This window comes from Eschrichtius robustus, chromosome 11 (genome assembly GCF_028021215.1).
Source record: "Eschrichtius robustus isolate mEscRob2 chromosome 11, mEscRob2.pri, whole genome shotgun sequence".
NCBI lineage: Eukaryota > Metazoa > Chordata > Mammalia > Artiodactyla > Eschrichtiidae > Eschrichtius > Eschrichtius robustus.
Window position 1 is genome coordinate 85,858,732 of NC_090834.1, and position 20,204 is coordinate 85,878,935.

The 20,204-nt window shown below is 39.9% G+C and overlaps 1 protein-coding gene across 1 annotated transcript in view; it reads right to left on the minus strand.

The window, feature by feature from the left end:
* MPPED2 (metallophosphoesterase domain containing 2) overlaps window positions 1-20,204 on the minus strand; it is a 166,057-nt gene that overhangs the window by 121,301 nt on the left and 24,552 nt on the right. The window contains exon 2 of the mRNA XM_068555443.1: window positions 2,433-2,614. Coding sequence (XP_068411544.1) covers window positions 2,433-2,614 — 182 coding nt within the window. The remainder of the gene's footprint in view (window positions 1-2,432; window positions 2,615-20,204) is intronic.

The following is a 20,204-nucleotide window of genomic DNA, read 5'->3' on the forward strand; positions in this document are numbered from 1 at the left end:
CTGAGCTACTCTGGGCTTTCCCTATGGGATTCCAAACTTCTCTATCCTTACCCCGCTGTGGGCTCCCTTCAGCCTCACATTCTGCGTCCCTTGCAGAGAGCTCTTCCTCCTGCCTCAGGAGATCAGAGGGGAAATGGGACGAGAAGGAACTGACCTTGCAATTGGACCTCAGCATTTTATTTCTTTACCTTTTTATTTCCTTAGTTATGGCACTTTTCCATCTGTGGAGTACATTCCCTTATAAAATCTCCCTGTGTTTACTTCCATTCTACTACATAGTTCCTCTGACCTCCTCTTGTTTTTACCCTTTAAATATCTGTTGATGGTTCGTTCTCCACATTCCCCATTCAGTTATTAATGGCCCACAAAAACTTCCTAGCTGCAATCATTTACTGATTAATCTGCACAACAAACCAGAAAGACAGGTGGTATTAATCCTTCGTTCTACAGAGGGAAACCAAGGGGAAAAGCGAGGTTAACTCAGTTGCCCAAGGTCAGTGGCTAAACAAGATTATAACCAGGATCTATCCTGTCTTTTATTTCTGTAAACGCTTCCCACAGGGTTACTCCTTTACAAATCAACATTGTCAATGCAGCGAGATCATTTCTGTGTTGAGACTCAGTTGTCACAGAACAGTTTAAAACTGTCAAAATTCAACCCCAAATAATTTTGTCTGCTAATAGTTCATAAATACAAGTTGCTAAAATGAAGAGATAATAGTACTTGAAAGCAAATTTGACAGATGCAAAAGAGGAGTGAGAAGATCTGGATTATAGGCCCAGCTCTACCACAAGGAGACTCTGAGAAAGTCACTTAATTTCTCTGTATCTGAGTCATTTGTAAAAATGAGATTATGCCGAATGATATTTAAGATATCTTGCTGTTTTAAGTGAGATGACTGAATACCTACTGAAACAGCACAAAATATAAATCTCCAATATCCAATGTTGCCAAGATCGTGGTAAAATTGGTATATTCAGTACACAGCTACAATCCCCTTGGAAAGCAAGATGCCAATGTACAGCAAGAATCATAAACAATTTCATATCCTTTGACTTAGTAATTTAACTCATACAGTATTTTACCCTAAGAAATAAGTCAATAGAAGCAAAAAAGACGTATACAAATGAAAACGCACATTTCAGTGCTAGCTTCAGAGGAAAAATTGTTATCAAGTTAAATGTTCACTTTTTAGAGGGGTGTCTTATTAAATAAAAATACAGAACAATACAAATGTCATACTGCTATCAAAAAGGATAAATACGGAAGTTATGCAAAATCAATTAAAATCTTACCAATACTATCAAATGAAAACAGACAAAAGTAAAAGAGCAGATATGTACTCTGATGTCAACTTTATAAAAGGTGGACAGATGTGCAAGGTCACAGGAAAACTCAAAATAGTTATGTTATAGTTAGGCTCACTGTTTTTAAAATATTTTAACTGTTTTTAATGAATATTGTTTTCCATTAACACACATATTTTATCACTTAATTATTTAAAAATGTCTCAAACCCTGCTTTAGTTTTATGGAAAAATGAATTTTCAAGTTTCTGCTTAAATCTCCCGAGTAATTTTTGTTGGCTGACACATTATTCATGACATTATTCTTGAGGAGTGATTTTTACTCTTTACTCTGTAATTCTTCAGTGTCTTTGGAGATTCTAAAATCTCAGAACCCTTACACTCCTTTCCCTCGTCTAAGAGGATTCCTAAAAAGATCTGTCATCTAATCTCGCTATGAATAACCCCATGACTGCCTTGTAATGCTAATATTTGGCAACTGCCTGACCCAGGAGTCAACATTTTTCCCATAACCCCGACCCGTGGGTGCCTCTACAGAAACCACAAAGTTGCTATTACCCTTTCCACAGAGTGGAGGGTGGTTTCGTATTCCAAATTTTTGGAGCTTTACAGCAGGACATCTTATCTTTTCAGGGGTCTTAGGACACCCTTCTGGTTCACTTGGGAAAGCTGCCCCCAAGCAGCCCTGTGCTAGGACCCTCCCTTTATATAAGGGCTTTTACATCCTCCTTCATTCCTTAGAAATGGTCTCTTACTAGTAGGTCTTCACTCATAATATCTGGGAAAGATTGCAGAGCCAATGAGTTAAAAATATGATTCTACGTCTCATGTGTGCCAATGAACGCCCTCATTAAAGCAGAATGAGTGAGATGAGATTGGTTTCAAAGCTTTCCATCCTTTTGCCCCAGAGCCACCGAGGCCAGGCACTGAAAGGATGCACAGTAAAATTAAATATCTAAAAATTCATCTTTAATTAACAGAATTGGATTAAAGCTAGACACCACCGCATTTCATACGAGAAATGGCTGAGCTGGCTTCCAAGTGCTCTAATTCAATTAGGACGCAGTGAGTGACACTCGGACGGGAAAGGTTAATTGGGGGCGCCAGAACGCAATCATTCCTTACCTAACCAGTCATTAAACTTCTTAACCTCTGAGGGCAGTCCCAGCTCGGTGAAATCGCCTGTGTGGAGAAGGATGTCCCCATAAGGCATCTGGATACCATCTGTTCTGGAGTGTGTGTCTGAGATGCAGACAAACCGCGTGTGGCCCGCTGGTTTTGGAGTGTCATATGGGATGGGGTCGACCCTAAAGTAGACATAACAGATCCCATAACAGTTAAACATATTAGAACCCTCGTAATTGTCATCGCACATACATATTGACTGTTATCCGTGAACACACCCAGACAAACCGATGCAAAGACAGAAGGGCCCATTGTAACAAGGAACACTTCTGGGTGCAAAGGAGACAGCATCTCCCGTCTACAAACCCACTGGGCAAATTCAAAAAGTCTTACTTACCTGGCAGGAAAATTAAAAGGCCAGACTATCTTACACGTAGAGTCAGAAATAACTCAGGAAACTGAGAGAGTGATTAATGGTGAAGTTTAGGGATATTGAACCCAACTGGGGAAGTAAAATGACGCTCCTTTCTCTCTCATCATGCTCCAATTGATCCCACTACTCATTAGGAAATGGATAACTAATTTATTCTTCCTTAAACATGCATAACTTAAGCAATGAACTAATTTATGAAGAACATTCTGCACATGCTTTGCCAACTGAGATGTGAAGAGACATAGTACTTATATTTAATTTCCTTTCTAGAACCATTCAACCCCTTTTATCTTCTTTTTTTCGCAGGGAGATTCACAAATCAAATTGTGGGGTCGGAAGGTGATGCCGAAGTAACAGGGCTTTTTAAATAAAACACTGGATGTTCCAACAACTCTGTCCAGCTCCTTCTTTACCACCATGAATTATCTGCGGTCCCAGTTACACCTTAGGTTACTTGGAATGCTCAAATGCCTTGGGCAAAGATTCTATTCAGTACAAATAGCAAACCTTTTAATGGGTGTGTATAGATCTACATATGCATTAATACATGTACAGTTTTAGAGACCTAAGCACTGTGAAATTACCACTAGGGCACAAGAATCAAAAGGCAAAATGATCCACCCGAAGCAAAGAAAGTGAAACAGAACATTCTCATTTAATTGAGTGTAACAAAGTGTGCTAAATAAACTTGGTAAAGAAATGCAAATCTGACTCTTCAAGCATACAGTTTTAATTATTTAAGGGGTTTATAGCAGAGTTAAGGGTGCTTTAACTATATTAACTCTACACTGACAGCTTCCTGTAATTTCTCTGCAGGAAGGTACACTTACTTTGGATTATGGGTGAAAAGAAGTAGTTACCAATGCAACGAAAAGGTCACAAGAGAAGCAAATACACAATGTGGAGATGAGAGTGTAAAACGTTAAATAAGGAACAATATTTCATATCACCGCCCCACCCTGGGTCATTAAAATGCAGCAGAGAACACAGGGAAAGCTCAACACAAGACTCCCTGTACATGTTGCCTCTAAAGGCTTTGTTTAATTTTTTGTTCCTTTTTCCACTTTTTAAAAAAGAAACAATCTGTTTTAACAATGGCAATTTTTGTGAAGGAAATAAAGACATCAGTATGCAACCTGGATAGTCCTGCATTTCTTTAATGGTTAACCTTTTAATTTTATTTTATCTTTGTCAGAGAAGAAGGAAAGTAAGGAAGAAGAAAGGAGAGCTGGAAGAAGACAGAAAGGACGGAGGGACTGTGAACTGGTGAATGCAGTGAGTCTCACTGGGAACCCAAAAAGAAAGTTTAACTTCTGCAAAAAAAAAAAAAAAAAAAGGATTTTTCCTGTAAAGGTTAGAAATTAACAATGCTGTTATCATGGAGAAAATTCACTAATCCACTGAGATCTCATGAGTAACCTGGAAACCCTCCTGATTATATCCAATGTTGATTTTTTAAAATATATATAAGGACTTCCCTGGTGGTCCAGTGGCTAAGAGTCCGCACTCCCAATGCAGGGGGCCCAGGTTCGATCCCTGGTCAGGGAACTAGATCCCACATGCTGCAACTAAGAGTTCACATGCCACAACTAAAAGACCCGCATGCCGCAACTAAAGATCCCACATGTGGCAATGAAGATCCCGCGTACCGCAACTAAGACCTGGCACAGCCAAATAAATAAATAAAACTAAATAAATATTAAAAATAAAATATATATAAAAATGTTTGTCTGCCTTTCCATTACTGAGACTCTATTATACTCGGTCTCAGTGATTCTAATTGTATCAATTGATATTGCCTATCTTCTAAAAGTAGTTTTCCCAGAGAATGAAGGACTGTTCCCTGCCGCAGCAGACTGTGTCACCCTCTGAAAGTGATACGTAATATTCTATTCTTATACCTAAAGTTAAGATACTCACTAGAATGGGACTGTGCACATTTATACTGAAACTACCAACATCTGAATGAAAATTCATCAACCACTGGACTTTATATGAATAAATTCAATATTTATATATCTTTATTTTCCAGTTCAGTTCTCATCCTGATGGTAAAGTATAGACAACCCCGTTTCTTTCTTTCCACAACTCAGCTAAGCTATGTGCACAACGACTGCATAAAAATCCTTTAGGAGTCCATCTGAATTTATCAGAGGGACATCAGGGTCATCATTTTGAATTTATAAAGCAGAAAGGAGCACAGATATATGCTATGAACCTCTTCAGTTTAGAGAAGTGAATCATCATGTGGTACATGATATGTTTTTTAGCCCTCTGCTGGGCGATCACTTTCTATGACTATTGAAACACCAGTCAATTTTTGAGTGGCTTCAACATCCTTCCCCACCTTCCTGCCTCCTCCAGAGAAACACTCAAATGTCCAACATCATTAACAGTGAAATAAAGGCCAAGGGATAAAAAAAAAAAAAAAAAGAGGGGAGAGGAAGAAGGAAGAAAAATGTGTCTTGTCAGCTTTCAGCTGAAATAAAACAATGAGCCAGAGGGACACAGGAGGGCTGAGAGGGCCCACGCATCAACACCACCAACCTGATGTCATCAAAGGGAAACAATTAGTAGATGTCGGGGAGAGATATGGACGGTTGACTCAAGGTAGAAGATTGGGGAACTGGGGGATATAAAGATGCAGATGCAGAATTTACAGACATCCCCTGACCCAGAGACACTGATGTTCTTTGTTACGCACAGGACTAAGTACAGGAAGACAAGATGGTGCAGCCTGTCAGACCACACTGAATAACATGACAAATATCACCTGGGGGGTCATAGGAAGGAAGGCATTTCCACCCAAAGACATTCGGAGCTGAAAATAAGATATCTAGTAGAGTAGGCAAGTTGCCATGGATATAATGAAAGTTGAGACAACCCTAGGGAAACGACTATTTCCAAATTGGGCATTAGGTAAACGCCTTGAAAAAGGCAAGACAGCCTAACATTTTCCTGTGAAAGCAAGTTTAAGGGAGACCCTGACTGCTATGGGAAGATCTACCTGTTCACATTGTGGTAAGACCCTCCGCTGCATTTTCCTTCTTAGTTAACAACCTCACCGCGTACTGCTTATGCTGCTGACTTCTCACATGACCTAACATTTCCCCTAGGGAATCATGTCAAATATCCTAGCAAGTGAGTCTCTTACCAAGGCAATCTAACCCCCAGAGCTAGATTCAAATAGCAGACTGAGATTTGCACGTACATCTGAGTACACCCAGGGGAAAACAAGATGACATGGGAAGATGAGAAGAAAACACAGCATCATAAAATCCCAGAGCTGGACAAAACCTTAGGGAGCATCGGGTTCAATTCTTCATATGAAGCTTGAATCTCCTCTATCCCTTCCCTGCCTAGCTGACATAAATTTTCTCTCCAGCGTTTCCAGAGAAGGGGAGCTCCTGAGTCCCCTCTCCTCCCCCAGGGCAGCCCATTCTGGTTACTGATAGCTCTACTTGCTAGAAAGTTTCCGATCCAGAGACTCTGAGAAAGCTGAGCATGGTCCAAAGTGACTTGGCCTGGAGCCTGAAGACTGAGTAACAATTTGGCCGAGTTATTTGTTTCAGGCAAGTTATTTCATTCTTTTAGCCTCAATTTTCTCCTCATCTGTAAAATGGGAATAATAACGCCTAGTCTATTATATTACTATAAGGATATAAATTGTCAGGCACTAGATTGGCACACAGCACATGCTCTGAAAGTAAAGATGCAGAATGACGTAAGGGTGGGGCATGTTTGGCTATAAAGCCAGACAATCTGGCTCAGAATCCCACTCCACATTCATTAACAGTGTGACACCAAGCAATGTGCTTAATTCCTGAGCCTTGGTTTCCTTACCAATAAAATGAGTATACAAATAGTACCTGCCATGAGGTACTCATAGGACTGCCATGAGGATGAAAAAGAATAATGTGCAAATAGTGTACTCAAGAATAATGTACTTAGAACAGTGCCTGACACACAGCAGACAATAAATGCTAGGGTTTTTGTTTTGTTTTTTTTAATTCAGTGGTAATATTTTTACTACTATTAGTAGTAGTAGTTAGTTTCTCTGACCTCCATCTCTCCTTCTGTTATAAGGAGATAATAACAGCTACCACACAACTTGGTGAAATTAAAGGAGACCACACAAACAACAGCCAGCACAGCACTGGGCACATAATCCACAGTCAATAAAAACATTCATTTCCTTCCTGTCACTTCCTTCTGAATCCTAGTTCTGCACTCTGAAATAGCAAAGAAGAATTCAGTCTCTTTTCCGTTTGATAGTTCTTCAAATATTTGAGGACATGTTTTACAATCCCCTGAAATCTTCCCTAACCTAGTTGAGCGGCCACATTTCCTTCAAGTTTTCCTTGCGTGATAGGACGTCAAGCGCCCCCAGAATCCTAGTGATCTCCTGAATACAAGCCGATTGGTCAGAACCCCTCCATCTATAGTGTCAGAATTCATGGGCCACGTGGATTCCTGGGCCAGTGAGCTGTTTATCCGAGACAAATGCTAGTACAGGCGATGGAGAACCAACAGAGCTGGACGCCCTGGAGGACTTTCCTAGGGGAGGCCTGAGTTAACATCTTAAATGGTTTTCCAATTAAGTCTCCAGGTTTTGTGCCAAGCCTCAAATCTTGTTCTTAAAGCTTGATTGTCAAATGTTTATATATCCCATGGCCTATTCAAACAAATAAAACATTCTCATTTATTCCATCTTGACCCCTTAGAGTTTTTTACCCACAAAAAACTAATATGATAATATTATTGCTTCCACTATGGAATCCTCTTCTGGCCATATTTGATATTTTTTCCAATAACAAATGTACACAGTGTTGCAAGTCCTATTGACAGATCTTCAGAAAAGCTGTAATCATGTGGTTGGTTATGACATGGATTTCTTCTTTAGGCCGAGAGTGCAGTAAAAGCCTTATGTACACAATTAGCTTATAATTTCAGCGTCAGGATAGACTATAACCCTTACAAAACATTTTAACAGGATTTCTATGCATTTATCATCCCCCATTCCACTTGAAAACCCCAATGTTGTGCTTATGCATTCCACTGACTTTAAAAAGTTTTCGAATGTGACATTAAAGCTTTCATTTTTACCCTGAAAGTTCAGATGGTGTGAGAGTTAAAATTAGGTTTGTGATGTTACACCATCCGCCCTAGACATAAGAATTCAGTTCCTTCTCCACTTGAATGTTTGATAAAGATATGCAAAACCTGCCAGCAAAACAATGAATAAATAAATACCAGGCTTAAGTTAGTACAGTGACAGAATTTTTAGGTTGGAAGGGCTTCAGAGATGATCTAATCCTGTGTTTCTCTTCTTTGAATATCCTCTTCACAGTTTTTGCCTTTCTGTGTACACTATTACTTAATTTTTGTTAAGCGTCTTACAGCTTTTACACAATTTTTTTTTAGTTTTGCCCTAAACAGTATCATCTATGAAGTCATGACGTGGATACACGCTGTATTTTTCAATGACACATTAAAAGAAATACGTAAGTATTAACATTTTTTCAGGTTTGTCCACTCTAAAGAACTAGAACTCAAGTTTTCTAACTTCCAATTCACTTCTCTTTCTACCAACTTAATTTTGGAACCGAAAAATGTATCTGCACTTGGAGAAAAAGATGATAAAAATTATAAAATGAGAGCAAATCAACCACCTAAACTCTTGTAGCCATTAATATCTAGAGAGACTGCTCAAAATTATTTGAATTCATTGTCAAAACTATCCAAGTTTTAGGGCTCCGTACACTGACACCCTCAATTCTTATGTACATTATCCAGTTGAATGGAGTCTCTTAAAACTTCAAAAACTGCACGTTATGGTTCATAGGGAAAATAAGCAATATAAAATTTGATTTTTAGAATATTGGTAAAGATAAAGAGTGTCCCTCATGCTCAGAGATGTCAAGTCAGACTGACTGTGAATGTTTCCAAATACAGGTGTCGTTAGAGGGGCTACTTTAGTCGAGAGACAAGCCTCATTAAAAAGAGCTCTGGTTGTGGTGTCCAGGGCCTTCCTGCACCCCAACTACATTGGTCATCAATTAGCTATGTGACCCTGGGCAAGTCACTTTCCCTCCTATAGCCTCTGTTCTTCAAGTATGAAAAGAGGGGCAGGATCAAATGATGCCCAGATGACTAGCTGCTTCGTTCCTACACCACTAGGAATCTGTGCAAGACCTCAGAAACAAGTCAGTCTTGCAAGCAGCTTAAAACATGTTCTTTCTCTTTGCAATTTTACTTTCTGGTCTCCAGACAATGCAAAGGTGAACACAGTCCGGACCCATCCAAATATAATCAGTATTAGCCAGACTTTACATATAAAGAGAAGTGAAACTGCAATTTAGGACCATAGATGGAGCTCCCAGGTATTTCCAGTGTAAAAGAGAACAAAGAAGCCAGAATCCAAGTTACCACAATAAAACAAAAATTAAAGGATGTGGGATTTAAATAGTTCCTTCAGAAATGGGGCTGTTCTTGTTTTTCTACAACTCTGAGCTGGTAAAACTCTCCCAGTTTAGCCATCATGCCCCAGAACAGTAACGGTGCTGAAACACAGTAAGGAAGCATAACAGAACCAGATGCATAAATATACTCACATTTGTACCGAGGGCACTGCTTTCCTTTAACTGCTGAACTGCTGTATCAGCACTGTTCTACTACCAACTAATTAGAGCTAACAAAGCCCACTGCACGGAGTGTGTCTCGTGTCTCATCTATTTTTTCCTAGTACAAAAGTACAGCGCTGACATTCAATGAATATTAAGTGGTAACAATTTAATTCTTCGCGCACTGCACGCGATAGGAATTCCTGGTCCTTCTGTTGGTCCCACTGGAGGGCTTTTGGTGCCCGTCAGGCCAGCTACTGTAGGAGCCACTGAAGTCTCTCAGATGGCATATGGTTGGGTCATAAGTATCCCACTGGAAATGTGTTGTCTGGGGTTAAATGTTTCCTATTCTTTTAATCTAACAACCAGGTTAATCAGCTTACACTTCTGGATACTGGCTTTGCATTTGAAAAAAAAAAGGCACGTGACACTGTACTGAAGGTCTGTCACTCTACACAGTCAGTCAGTAAGGTAGTCAGTCAGGAACGATTTCTTAAGCATCTACCTACATGCCAGGTGCCATGGCAAGTTCTAGGAAGACAAAGAAGCAACAAGGGTGTTTCCTTTAAGGATTCTGCAGTTGATCTGTCAGTTCATGACAGGCACACCTCAGAGAGATTGTGGGTTCGATTCCAGACCACCACAATAAAGCGAATATCACAAGAATTTTTTTGGTTTCCCCATGCATATACAAGTTATGTTTACACTATACTTTAGTCTATAAAGTGTGCAATAGCATTATATCTATATTAAAAAAAAAAACAATGTACATGCTTTAATTTAAAAAAATTTGTATTGCTAAAAAATGCTATCATCTGAGCTTCAATGAGTTGTAATCTTTTTGCTTGGTGGAGGGTCTTGCCTTGATGCTGATGGCTGTTGACTGATCAGGAGAGTGGTTGCTGAAGGCTGGGGTGGCTGTGGCAATTTCTTAAAATAAGACAACAATGAAGTCTGTCGCATCGATTGATTCTTCCTTTCACAAATAATTTCTCTGTAGTATGCAATGCTGTTTGATAGCATTTTATCCACAGTAAAACTTCTTTCAAAACTGGAGTCAGTCCTCTCAAACCCTGCCACTGTTTTAATTAGCTAAGTTTATATAATATTCTAAATCCTCTGTTGTCATTTCAACCGTCTTTACAGCATGTTCACCACGAGTAAATTTCATCTCAATAAACCATTTTCTTTGCTCATCCATAAGAAGCAACTCTTCATCCATTAAAGTTTTATCATGAAATTGCAGCAATTCAGTCACATCTTCAGGCTCCACTTCTAATTCTAGTTCTCTTGGTATTTCCTCATATGCAGTTACTTCCTCCACTGAAGTCTTGAACCTCTCAAAGTCATCCATGAAGGCTGGAATCAACCTCTTCTAAACTCTTGTTACTGTTAATATTTTTACCTCTTCTCGTGAAACACGTGTTCTTAATGGCATCTAGAACAGTGAATCCTTTCCAGAAGGTTTTCAATTTACTTTCCCCAAATCCATGACAGGAATCACTATCTGTGGCAGCTACAGCCATACAAAATGTATTTCTTACAATGACTCCTTGATCCACAAACTTGAATGGATGCTGTGTTAGCAGGCATGAAAACAACATGAATCTCATTGGGCATTTCCATCAGAGCTCTTGGCTGACCAGGTGCATTGTCAATGAGCAGTCATATTCTGAAAAGAATGTTTTGTTTTGTTTTGTTTCTGAGCAGTAGGTCTCAACACTGGTCTTAAAATATTCAGTAAACCATGTTATAAACATAGGTGCTGTCATCCAAGCTTTGTTGTTCTATTTATAGAGCACAGGGAGAGTAGATTTAGTATAATTCTTAAGGGCCCTAGGATTTTTGGAATGCTAAAGGAGCACTGGCTTCAACTCAAAGTCACCACTTGCATTAGCCCCCACCAAGAGAGTCAGCCTGTCCTCTGAAGGTTGAAGTCAGGCATTGACTTCTCCTCTCTAGCTATGGAAACCCTAGATGGCGTTTCTTCCAATATAAGGCTGTTTCACCTACATTGAAACTCTGTTGTTTAATGCAGCCACCTTCATTAATTATCTCAGCTAGATCTTCTGGATAACTTGTGGCAGTTTCGCATCAGCACTTGCTGCTTCACCTTGCACCTTTGTGTTATAGAGACATCTTTCCTTAAGCTTCACGAACCAACCTCTGCTAGCTCCAAACTTTTCTTCTGTGACTTCCTTACCTCTCTCAGCCATCACAGAATTAAAGAGGGTTAGGGCCTTGTTCTGGATTAGGCTTTCGCTTAAAGGAATGTTGTGGCTGGTTGGATCTTCTATCCAGACCACTCAGCAATAAGGCTGTTACACTTTCTTATCATTCATGTATTTAGTGGAATAGCACTTTTAAATTCTTTCAAGAACTTTTCCTTTGCATTCACAACTTGGCTAAGTGTTTGGTGCAAGAGGCCTAGCTTTCAGCCTGTCTTGATTTTCGACATGCCTTCCTCAATAAGCTTAATCACTCCTAGCTTTTTATTTGAAGTGAGAGACGTGCGACTCTTCCTTTCACTTGAACACTCAGAGGCCATTGCAGGGTTACTAACTGTTGTAATTTCAATACTGTTGTGTCTCAGGAAATAGGCAGACCAGAGGAGGAGAGAAAAGGGTAATGGCTGGTTGGTGGAGCAGTCAGAATACACAAAACATTTATCGATTAAGTTCCTCGTCTTATACGGGGCATGGTTTGTGGCGCGCCATAACAATTACAATAGTTACATCAAAGATCACTGATCACAGATCACCATGACAAGTATAATAATAATGAAAAAGTTTGAAACATTGTAAGAATTACCAAAATCTGACACAGAGACACAAAGTCACCAAATGCTGCTGGAAAATTGGTGCCGATAGACTTGCTCAACGCAGAGTTGCCACAAACCACCAATTTGTAAAAAACACAGTATCTGCGAAGCGCAATAAAGTGAAGCACAATAAAACTAGGTAGGTATGCCTGTCTTCAACAAATGTTTATTGGCCTGCCTGATTCCTGCTCAGTCATTTAGTTATTTCACAGGCATTTGTTAAGCGCCTTCTCTGAACCACAGATTGTGCTAAGTGCTGGGGAGACAGCTAAAGCCAAGTCCCAGATGGTCTCTGTGATATGTAAACAGGTGATGTATGAAACAATTTGCAAAGTACTATAATCAAGGATGTGCATGGTACTGTGGGGTAAAGGAGAAAATGCCTGGCATTGCTTGAGGGCTAGGAAGGACAGGGGACATTACAGTGGGCATGGAATACAAGGTAGAGTGTCAATTTCAAATGCCTGGGACAAAGGACCTTAGGCTCAGAAAGAAGAGGCATGAGAGTGGCCTAAAACTGGAATTTGAATTGGGATTTAAACAAGCACAGGACTTGGAAAGTCAGACAGAAAAGAAGGGCTGTCCTGTCCAAGGAACAGTGGGCACTGCGTGGAAACACTGAGCTTACTCAGGGACCTGTGAGTAAAGAGGCATGGCCAGAGCAGAGTCGCTGTGTCAATGAGCAGTGGGAGGTTTGAAAGGCTGGTGGCATTGGGGATCACACCACAGAGAGCCAGACTGTGGGACCTGAACCAGTCCTGGAGGCTGTGGAAAACTTCCTCTTCCTTCACTGATTGAAAGGTGCAAGGGGCCACAAAGAAAGCTGGCTTTAGGAAAACTGATGTGGCCCCTGCAGGATGTGAGGGTGATGGGGATGGGGGTGGAGGGGGGCATTAAAGGAAAGGAGGCTGAATTGAAATTAACTGTAAAAATCTAGGCATATGATGATAAAGCCAAGCCCAGTGAAAACAGAAAGGAAAGGATATGAAGGAAAGGCAATAGAAACCTGATGATATTACAAACAGAAACTATCATGAGTATACTGTAAACGAGGACTGGAGAAGTAGTCAAAAATGAACTACAACATCCTACATGATTACAGCTCCTGTAGCTTCATCCTGTCTCCATTTTTTATCACTAATCTGATGCTAAAGACTGAGTGTCTGTGTCCTGCCCTAAAGTTCATATGTTGAAGCTCTAATACGATAGTATTTGGAGGTGGAGCCTTTGGGAGGTAACTAGGTCAAGAGGGTGGAACCCTCATGAATGGAATTAGTGGCCTTATAAAAAGAGACACAAGAAAGATGACCTTGACAGAGCAAGAAGGCAGCCATCTACAAGCCAGGAAGGGGGCTCTCACCAGGAACTAAATTGGCTGGCACCTTGATCGTGGGCTTCCCAGCCTCTGGAATCATAAGAAATAAATGTTTGTTGTTTAAGCCACCCAGTCTATAGTATTTGTGATACCAGCTGACTAAGACATCTGGATACTGACACAGAATTTTTTGGCTGAAAATAACGATGGTAATGATGAGGAGCAACAGCTACAGCTTTCACTTCGAAGCCAGGTACTATGTGATGCCCTTCATCTGGACAGTGTTCGTTTAATCCCTACAGCAGGTAGGCCCTGTCTTTCTCCCATTTTACAAACGAGGAACCTGAGACTCAGATTAAGCAAAGGCACAAGGCCAGCAGGTGACTCTGCCCCAAGCTGACGGCTCAGTTTCTGCTCTGTCATCCGCCAGCTTTACAACCTCCTCTGACACAACACAACACACAGAGATAAAAGAGCAGGTTCTGTCCTAAAATGGGGCACACAGTTTTTTAAATTAATAATTAATCATTACAATTACAACCTCAAGAACAAAATATGGGTCATTTTTGAACACTGGATCCACCTGAAAACATGTCTTCAACTGGCTCAGTCCAGTAGAAAGAATGTTAAGAGACATAAAAAAAACACAACCATTTACTTTTTAAATGTTGGGGGGATATTCATGAGAAGATGTTGGATCTAACTGATAAAAAGGGGGTTTTTCTTGTATTAAACTCTTGTATTAAAACTCTGCCAAAGGAAACCAAATTCTATTGTCTTCTTCTACTTTCCACCTCAACAAAGCCAAGTTTTCCAAGTCTTAACGTCTCACAAGAAGTTAATTGCACTTATCAGAAGTGCAGGTAACTTCATATTTGCATGGCTAATGGGCCTTCTTTAAAGTGTGTAGCCAGATGTTGGGTTTTAATGGTCCTTAATGTTTTTTCCAACTTTGGGTTGAGTTTATTGACTTACTTTCAAAATATCAGTTGTCCCTAAGGCAGAAAGACCATTTTTAGCTACATATGGGACATCATGTAAGTCTATTTCAAGACAACTGCTTATTTGTAAGGCAACTTAACATGATGCCAACATCTAAAGACCTTTCAAAACTAATCCAATACAATCATTTTCAGACTCAATATATGTTACTCTGGAGACTGATTCGTGACAATGAGAGAATGTTTTTACCTTACATCTTTATCTTCTGCTGAAATAGCTAGTCTACTATTCAACCATAGAAATTACATAGTTCCCACACAATGGTAGAATCAATAGAGGACTACTTCCCTCTCTGGCAGTGAGTACTTACTACCTTGGTAGAGTATTTCACAGTTAACATTTCCCCATGGTTATCTCAGGGTTGGTGTATCCAAGGTACAGACCCGGTGGGTAACTTGCCCATGATCACCCAGCTAGTACGTGGTAGAGAAAACATTAAAGTCTAGGTCTGACTGCATATCCAGTAGTCGATTTACTTTGAATAATAACAAAGGGAAATGCCCTCTCCCATGTTACAACTTCAGATTAGCACTGGCCAACCTCTGCCCAGGTTTCCCTGTTGAGTGACATTGGCAAGGTCTACCAATAGGTATGACTAGCAATTAGTCCTTCACCCCAAGCTTCTGAATTAGCCATTTTAATCATTTAGTCCAGGGTCAGCAAGCTGTAGCCCAAAGGCAAAATCCAGCCCAGTGCATGTTTTTAGAAAGAAAGTTTTACTGGAACACAATTATATTATTTGTTTAAATATTATTATGGCTGCTTTTGAGCTACAACAGCAGAGTTTCACAGTTGTGACAGATGCCATATGGCCTGCAAAGCCTAAAATATTTACTATCTGGAACTTAACAGGAAAGTCTGTCCACTCCTGATTTTGTCACTCAACATTTATTAAGCAACAACTACATGACACTTTATTACTAATAATAATACCTGAAATTTAGTAGTATCTACTATGTGCCAGGGGCTTTTCCTGTATTATTACATTTAATCCCCTCAAGATCTTTCTCTGCAGGATGCATGTGTGTGTGCATGCACACACCTGCCAAGCATGTGAACTTTTTTGTATTCCTTCCAAATTTTATTCAAGGTCACACAAGTAAGCTTGGTACTTTGGATTCAGAGCTTATCTAAACCACGAGCTTCTGCCCTTTGCTATGTAATACTGTTTCTCAAAGGTATAGGGAAAAATTTAAGACTGGAGTGAGCATCCTTTTCATGGAATGATAAAGCCTCTAGGCATTATATGATCCCACAGGGATATAGGCCTTAGTCTGTGGGCTATTATACAACTTTGTAACTTGTAGATAAGTGAAGGCAATGCAAATAATTCTTATCTACAGATGCAAATAAATTCTGTCCAGTGGAGGTTCAATTGACTCCCCCTCCAGTTTTGCATCCATTTGTGAATTCGTTTCAACATTCTTTTATTCCATATAAATTTGTGGTCCTCCTATAAATCTGTTATAACAAATTTCTTGGTTCCCTTGTTTATTAATGAGGTATATAAATTTTTTAACAAGTATTCATTTTATATCTGTGTGAGAGTCAGAATTTTTAAGAATTATTCTTTTACAAGGGTTGTCATTTTTACCATCTTGAACCTCACATTTTTGCTTGGGACGGCATACATACCAAACTGTAATTGATGTGACCGTAAATCACATATATCTATGTAGGTCCGGGAGTCATTTATGTCACTTAGAGAATCAACAAGGCATGGGTTTAGGCCATGGCTCTGTCTCTGCCTAGCTTTGAGACCCTGGACAAGTTACTAAATTTCTCAAAGCCTCAGGTGTCTCATCTGTAAACTGGGGATAATAACAGTAGTTGCCTCATAAAGCTGACACGAAGATTAAATGAGAGTTGCTTATCAAGGGACTGGTGCATATTAAGTGCTCATTAAGCGTTAGCCATCATTATTGAGAGTGTTCCAAGAAAAGGATTGATGGAAGGAATTAGTTCTATTTGGGGATGGGGAGGGCTTCACGAAGTGGGTATATTTTATCTGCGTCTTGAAGGGGCAGTAGGAGTTCACCAAGCAGAGAGCTACGGTAATGTCATTCAACATAAAAGGAACACTATATTAAAAAAGAGAGAGAGAGAGGTAAGAAGGGGAGGAAGTGAGTCAGAGGGCCGAATTTACAGGAAGGTAATTCCCTGGTAGACACTGCATTTCTAAGGTGACCTAAACTTTCCTAAAATTGTTAAAGCTTGTACCTCTCTACTTCACAGTGGTGTAAGGATTGCTAAGTCAAGTCGGAATGCATTATCCAGTTTCCAATTTTCACAAAATCTGGACAACGAATCATCATGACTACAGTTATGACTACTCCCCCAGTCCAGGACCCATCAGGAACAAGTGGTTATTTTATTCCAAACTTTATAAAAACAACAAAAGGTACTAGCCAAGACTGACTGAGCCCAAAGTACAGGCCACATTTTATAGAGGCCAAACTTTATACAATGTACTTTTAACAGTTAGCTTACATTCAGTGCAAACACACACACACACACACACACACACACACAAAGTTTCCTAAACACCCAAGGAGATAACACACAAATCCAATTACACCCTAGTCCTTATCCTGGCCAGATCCAATTTCTTCCAGTGCCTGGTTATACGTCATTTCTACATTCTTTTATTGGTCTCATGATAGTTCACATATAAAATTACCCTGTTCTATTTCAAATCACTGACTTTCCTGGATACTTTGGATAGGGAATAAACTTCAGCTAATTCTCAGGTCTGTGTCAACATTTGCAAAAGTTTACGAGAAAGTCTTCCTTCACCTTGTTTGTGTAATACTGTCTGCTCCTTTTCACGCCTGCATATACCCATTCAAATGCTAAGCTGTAGAGGGCGGTTATCTGAGGTGTGCATTCCGCAAATCTGCCTATTGTAGTGCCCTACCGGTCTGCTAAGACTCAGGCATGTCAGCTATCTCTTTCTGCTACAGCAATGATGGATAAGATGAAAAGGAAGTTAGGCCACTTTAGTTTTCTGGAAAGAAGATAACTTCCTCAAAAAGCCTTCGGCTTTTAAAAAAAAGAAGGAACAAAAAACCTTACAGGTACTGCCTGTGCCCTATGAGATACCATCCCACCCCCAATCTCTGGAGGTTCTGCTGTGTGATTGTTTCAAGCTCTCTTCCTCATGAAGAGGTGACCATGTGATCACTGCCATCCATAAAGGCTGAAGTGAGTGTACTTAGCTAAAGGGCATTGCAATAATTTTTCTCTTCCACGTGAGAAAGTTAGCCTTGCAAATTCTCTGGCTCACTGCCTGTTTTTAAATCATCTTTTAGGGAGGGGTGGCCAAGGGGGCATGTTAAGTTCCAACCAGTCCCCTTCTCACTCCCATATCAATTGCTCTTGAAAATAACAACAATAACAATAATAATAATTAAAAGATGGTAGTCGCAATCAAGCCTTCAGATTTGCTTTCCAGGCAGTGCTAAAGACTCGATATTTTAATAGGCAATGCCTCCAAATGCCCGTTGTAGGAAAGCAGTCTTGGCTGACAGATTAAACTTGATTAAGGTTGGAGCTGGCACTGTTCTGTACAGACGTGATTCCTGTTGGAATCTAGGGTGAGTGGTAGCCTGAGAAAGTCACTGAGAGCATTTATAACCCCCAACTACAAAGCAGTTTCTGATTCCAAAGAAATTACTGTGTCTTTCCCACCCATGTTGTAGCATGTCACCATACTGGGAAACACGGTAAGAATCATGAACCCATCTCAATAAGGGCAGCGGGACAGGAAATATAATTTCTCTGTCCTGTAGCCAACATTTAAGAGTCAGGACAAACAAAGAGTAATTAAAATGTTTGCTACAGGACCTGCGGCCGGGCAGAGATTTGAGAATAGCCAGGAATTTTGATGTGAGTTTGCCAAAGCAAAACTTCTCTGAGTGTGGCTGGCAATTTAGCACACAGATAATTTTTATAAATTGGTCTGAGGGGGTATGGACCAGCTTGCACATATCTACACTGGATGCTTCCACAGCTTGCCAGGCTGAAGAAATGGGCTGTTTTGTTCTTTTTCTCACTCTCAAGTGAAAGAGTAAACCTTGGCCAGGTCTGTCAGGGAGTTCCCTAATAACCAAAGGCACAACCCTCACTGGGGAAAATATGCAATAAGGCTTCCCACAATGTCCAGTTCGGGGCTGGCTTTTTCTTGATAAGAGGTCACAAGGCAGGCGAATCTGTGAATAACGCTGCTGGGTTTCTGGATTAAAGCTTTTTTTCACAGGAGACTGAGTATAACTCACTCAACTTGTTCTCTGCAAACTGAACTCCTGTGGGAAGTTCCAGTTGCAACCTAAACTCAAGTCAACTACTTTGCCCCTTCTGATCTGCTTACTGTTCCCTTCATCTTTAACTTGTATGTTGGTACAACCCTTCACACTTTTTCAAAAAGCTGCTTCATGTATAATCTGATTTCATCCTCACCTTGTAGGTAAAACAGTGTTATTATTGCCACTGGGGCCTAAGATCCAGACGGGTTGAGTGACTTGCTCACGACCAACGTTAGCAGCAGAACTGGCTCCAGGTTCCATGCTTCCCAACTCCCAGTAACAAAAAAAATGGCTCCCATCAGTGAGTGCCAGGCACTGGGCACTGTGCCTGAATTTTATGAATATTACTTCCTCTATTCCTTGCAAGAACCCTATAAGGTGGGTATTATTAATCCCATTTTACAAATAAGAAATACTGGGTTAATGAGGTTAAATGATCTCCCCAAGGTCAGAGATGCCATAAATGGTGAAGCCTCAATTACAAGAGGTGTCTGTCCAACTCCTGGCTTATTCACTATTACACTGCCTCCCAGTCCAGTACTTTTTTTCTATACAAATCCAACGTTAAATTGAAGAAATACAAGTTTTCTCTAGATCTGAAGATTTCAAATATTAGGTATAACTTTTAAACACCTAATAAGCTTCTGAAATTCGAGTTTTGTCCACTTGGTATTGTCCAACAGAAAATACCCTGAAAACCATAAAGTGCTGTCTGTCATCAGGTGTTCTGTTCTGTAATATCATTCACATCCATCTCTTAGTTCATTTAAAAAGAAAAACAGGTAGTTGAATATAAATTCCTGCATGAAATTTACTAGAATCCCTCATAATACTTTATGAGTATAATAAGTTCTCGAGACAAACAGCATGGATCCAAATCCCAAATATACAAACGGACAATCTCTGGAACGTGGGCAAGTTATTGACTCTCATACTTTAGTTTTCCCACGTTTACATTAGGGGTAAAAATACCTCATAGAGCTGTTGTGAGGAAATAATGAGAACGCACTGAGTACGGTGTGAAGGACCAATAATGATCATAATTAGTATTGTTTTGTCATTATTTCTGTCTCTACAGAAATTTCTCAGGATAGCCCTAATTTCACTAGGATGACAAAACCCAATAGTCTGCTTAATGAATTATTCCAACTTTCTCTTCTATATGGATAATAAAGCAGCCTGCACCCTAACTGCGAAAGAACACACCATTTTGTGACTCATAATTCAACCCTATCTCTTAAAATTATTATTCACCTAATACTATTAAAATTGCC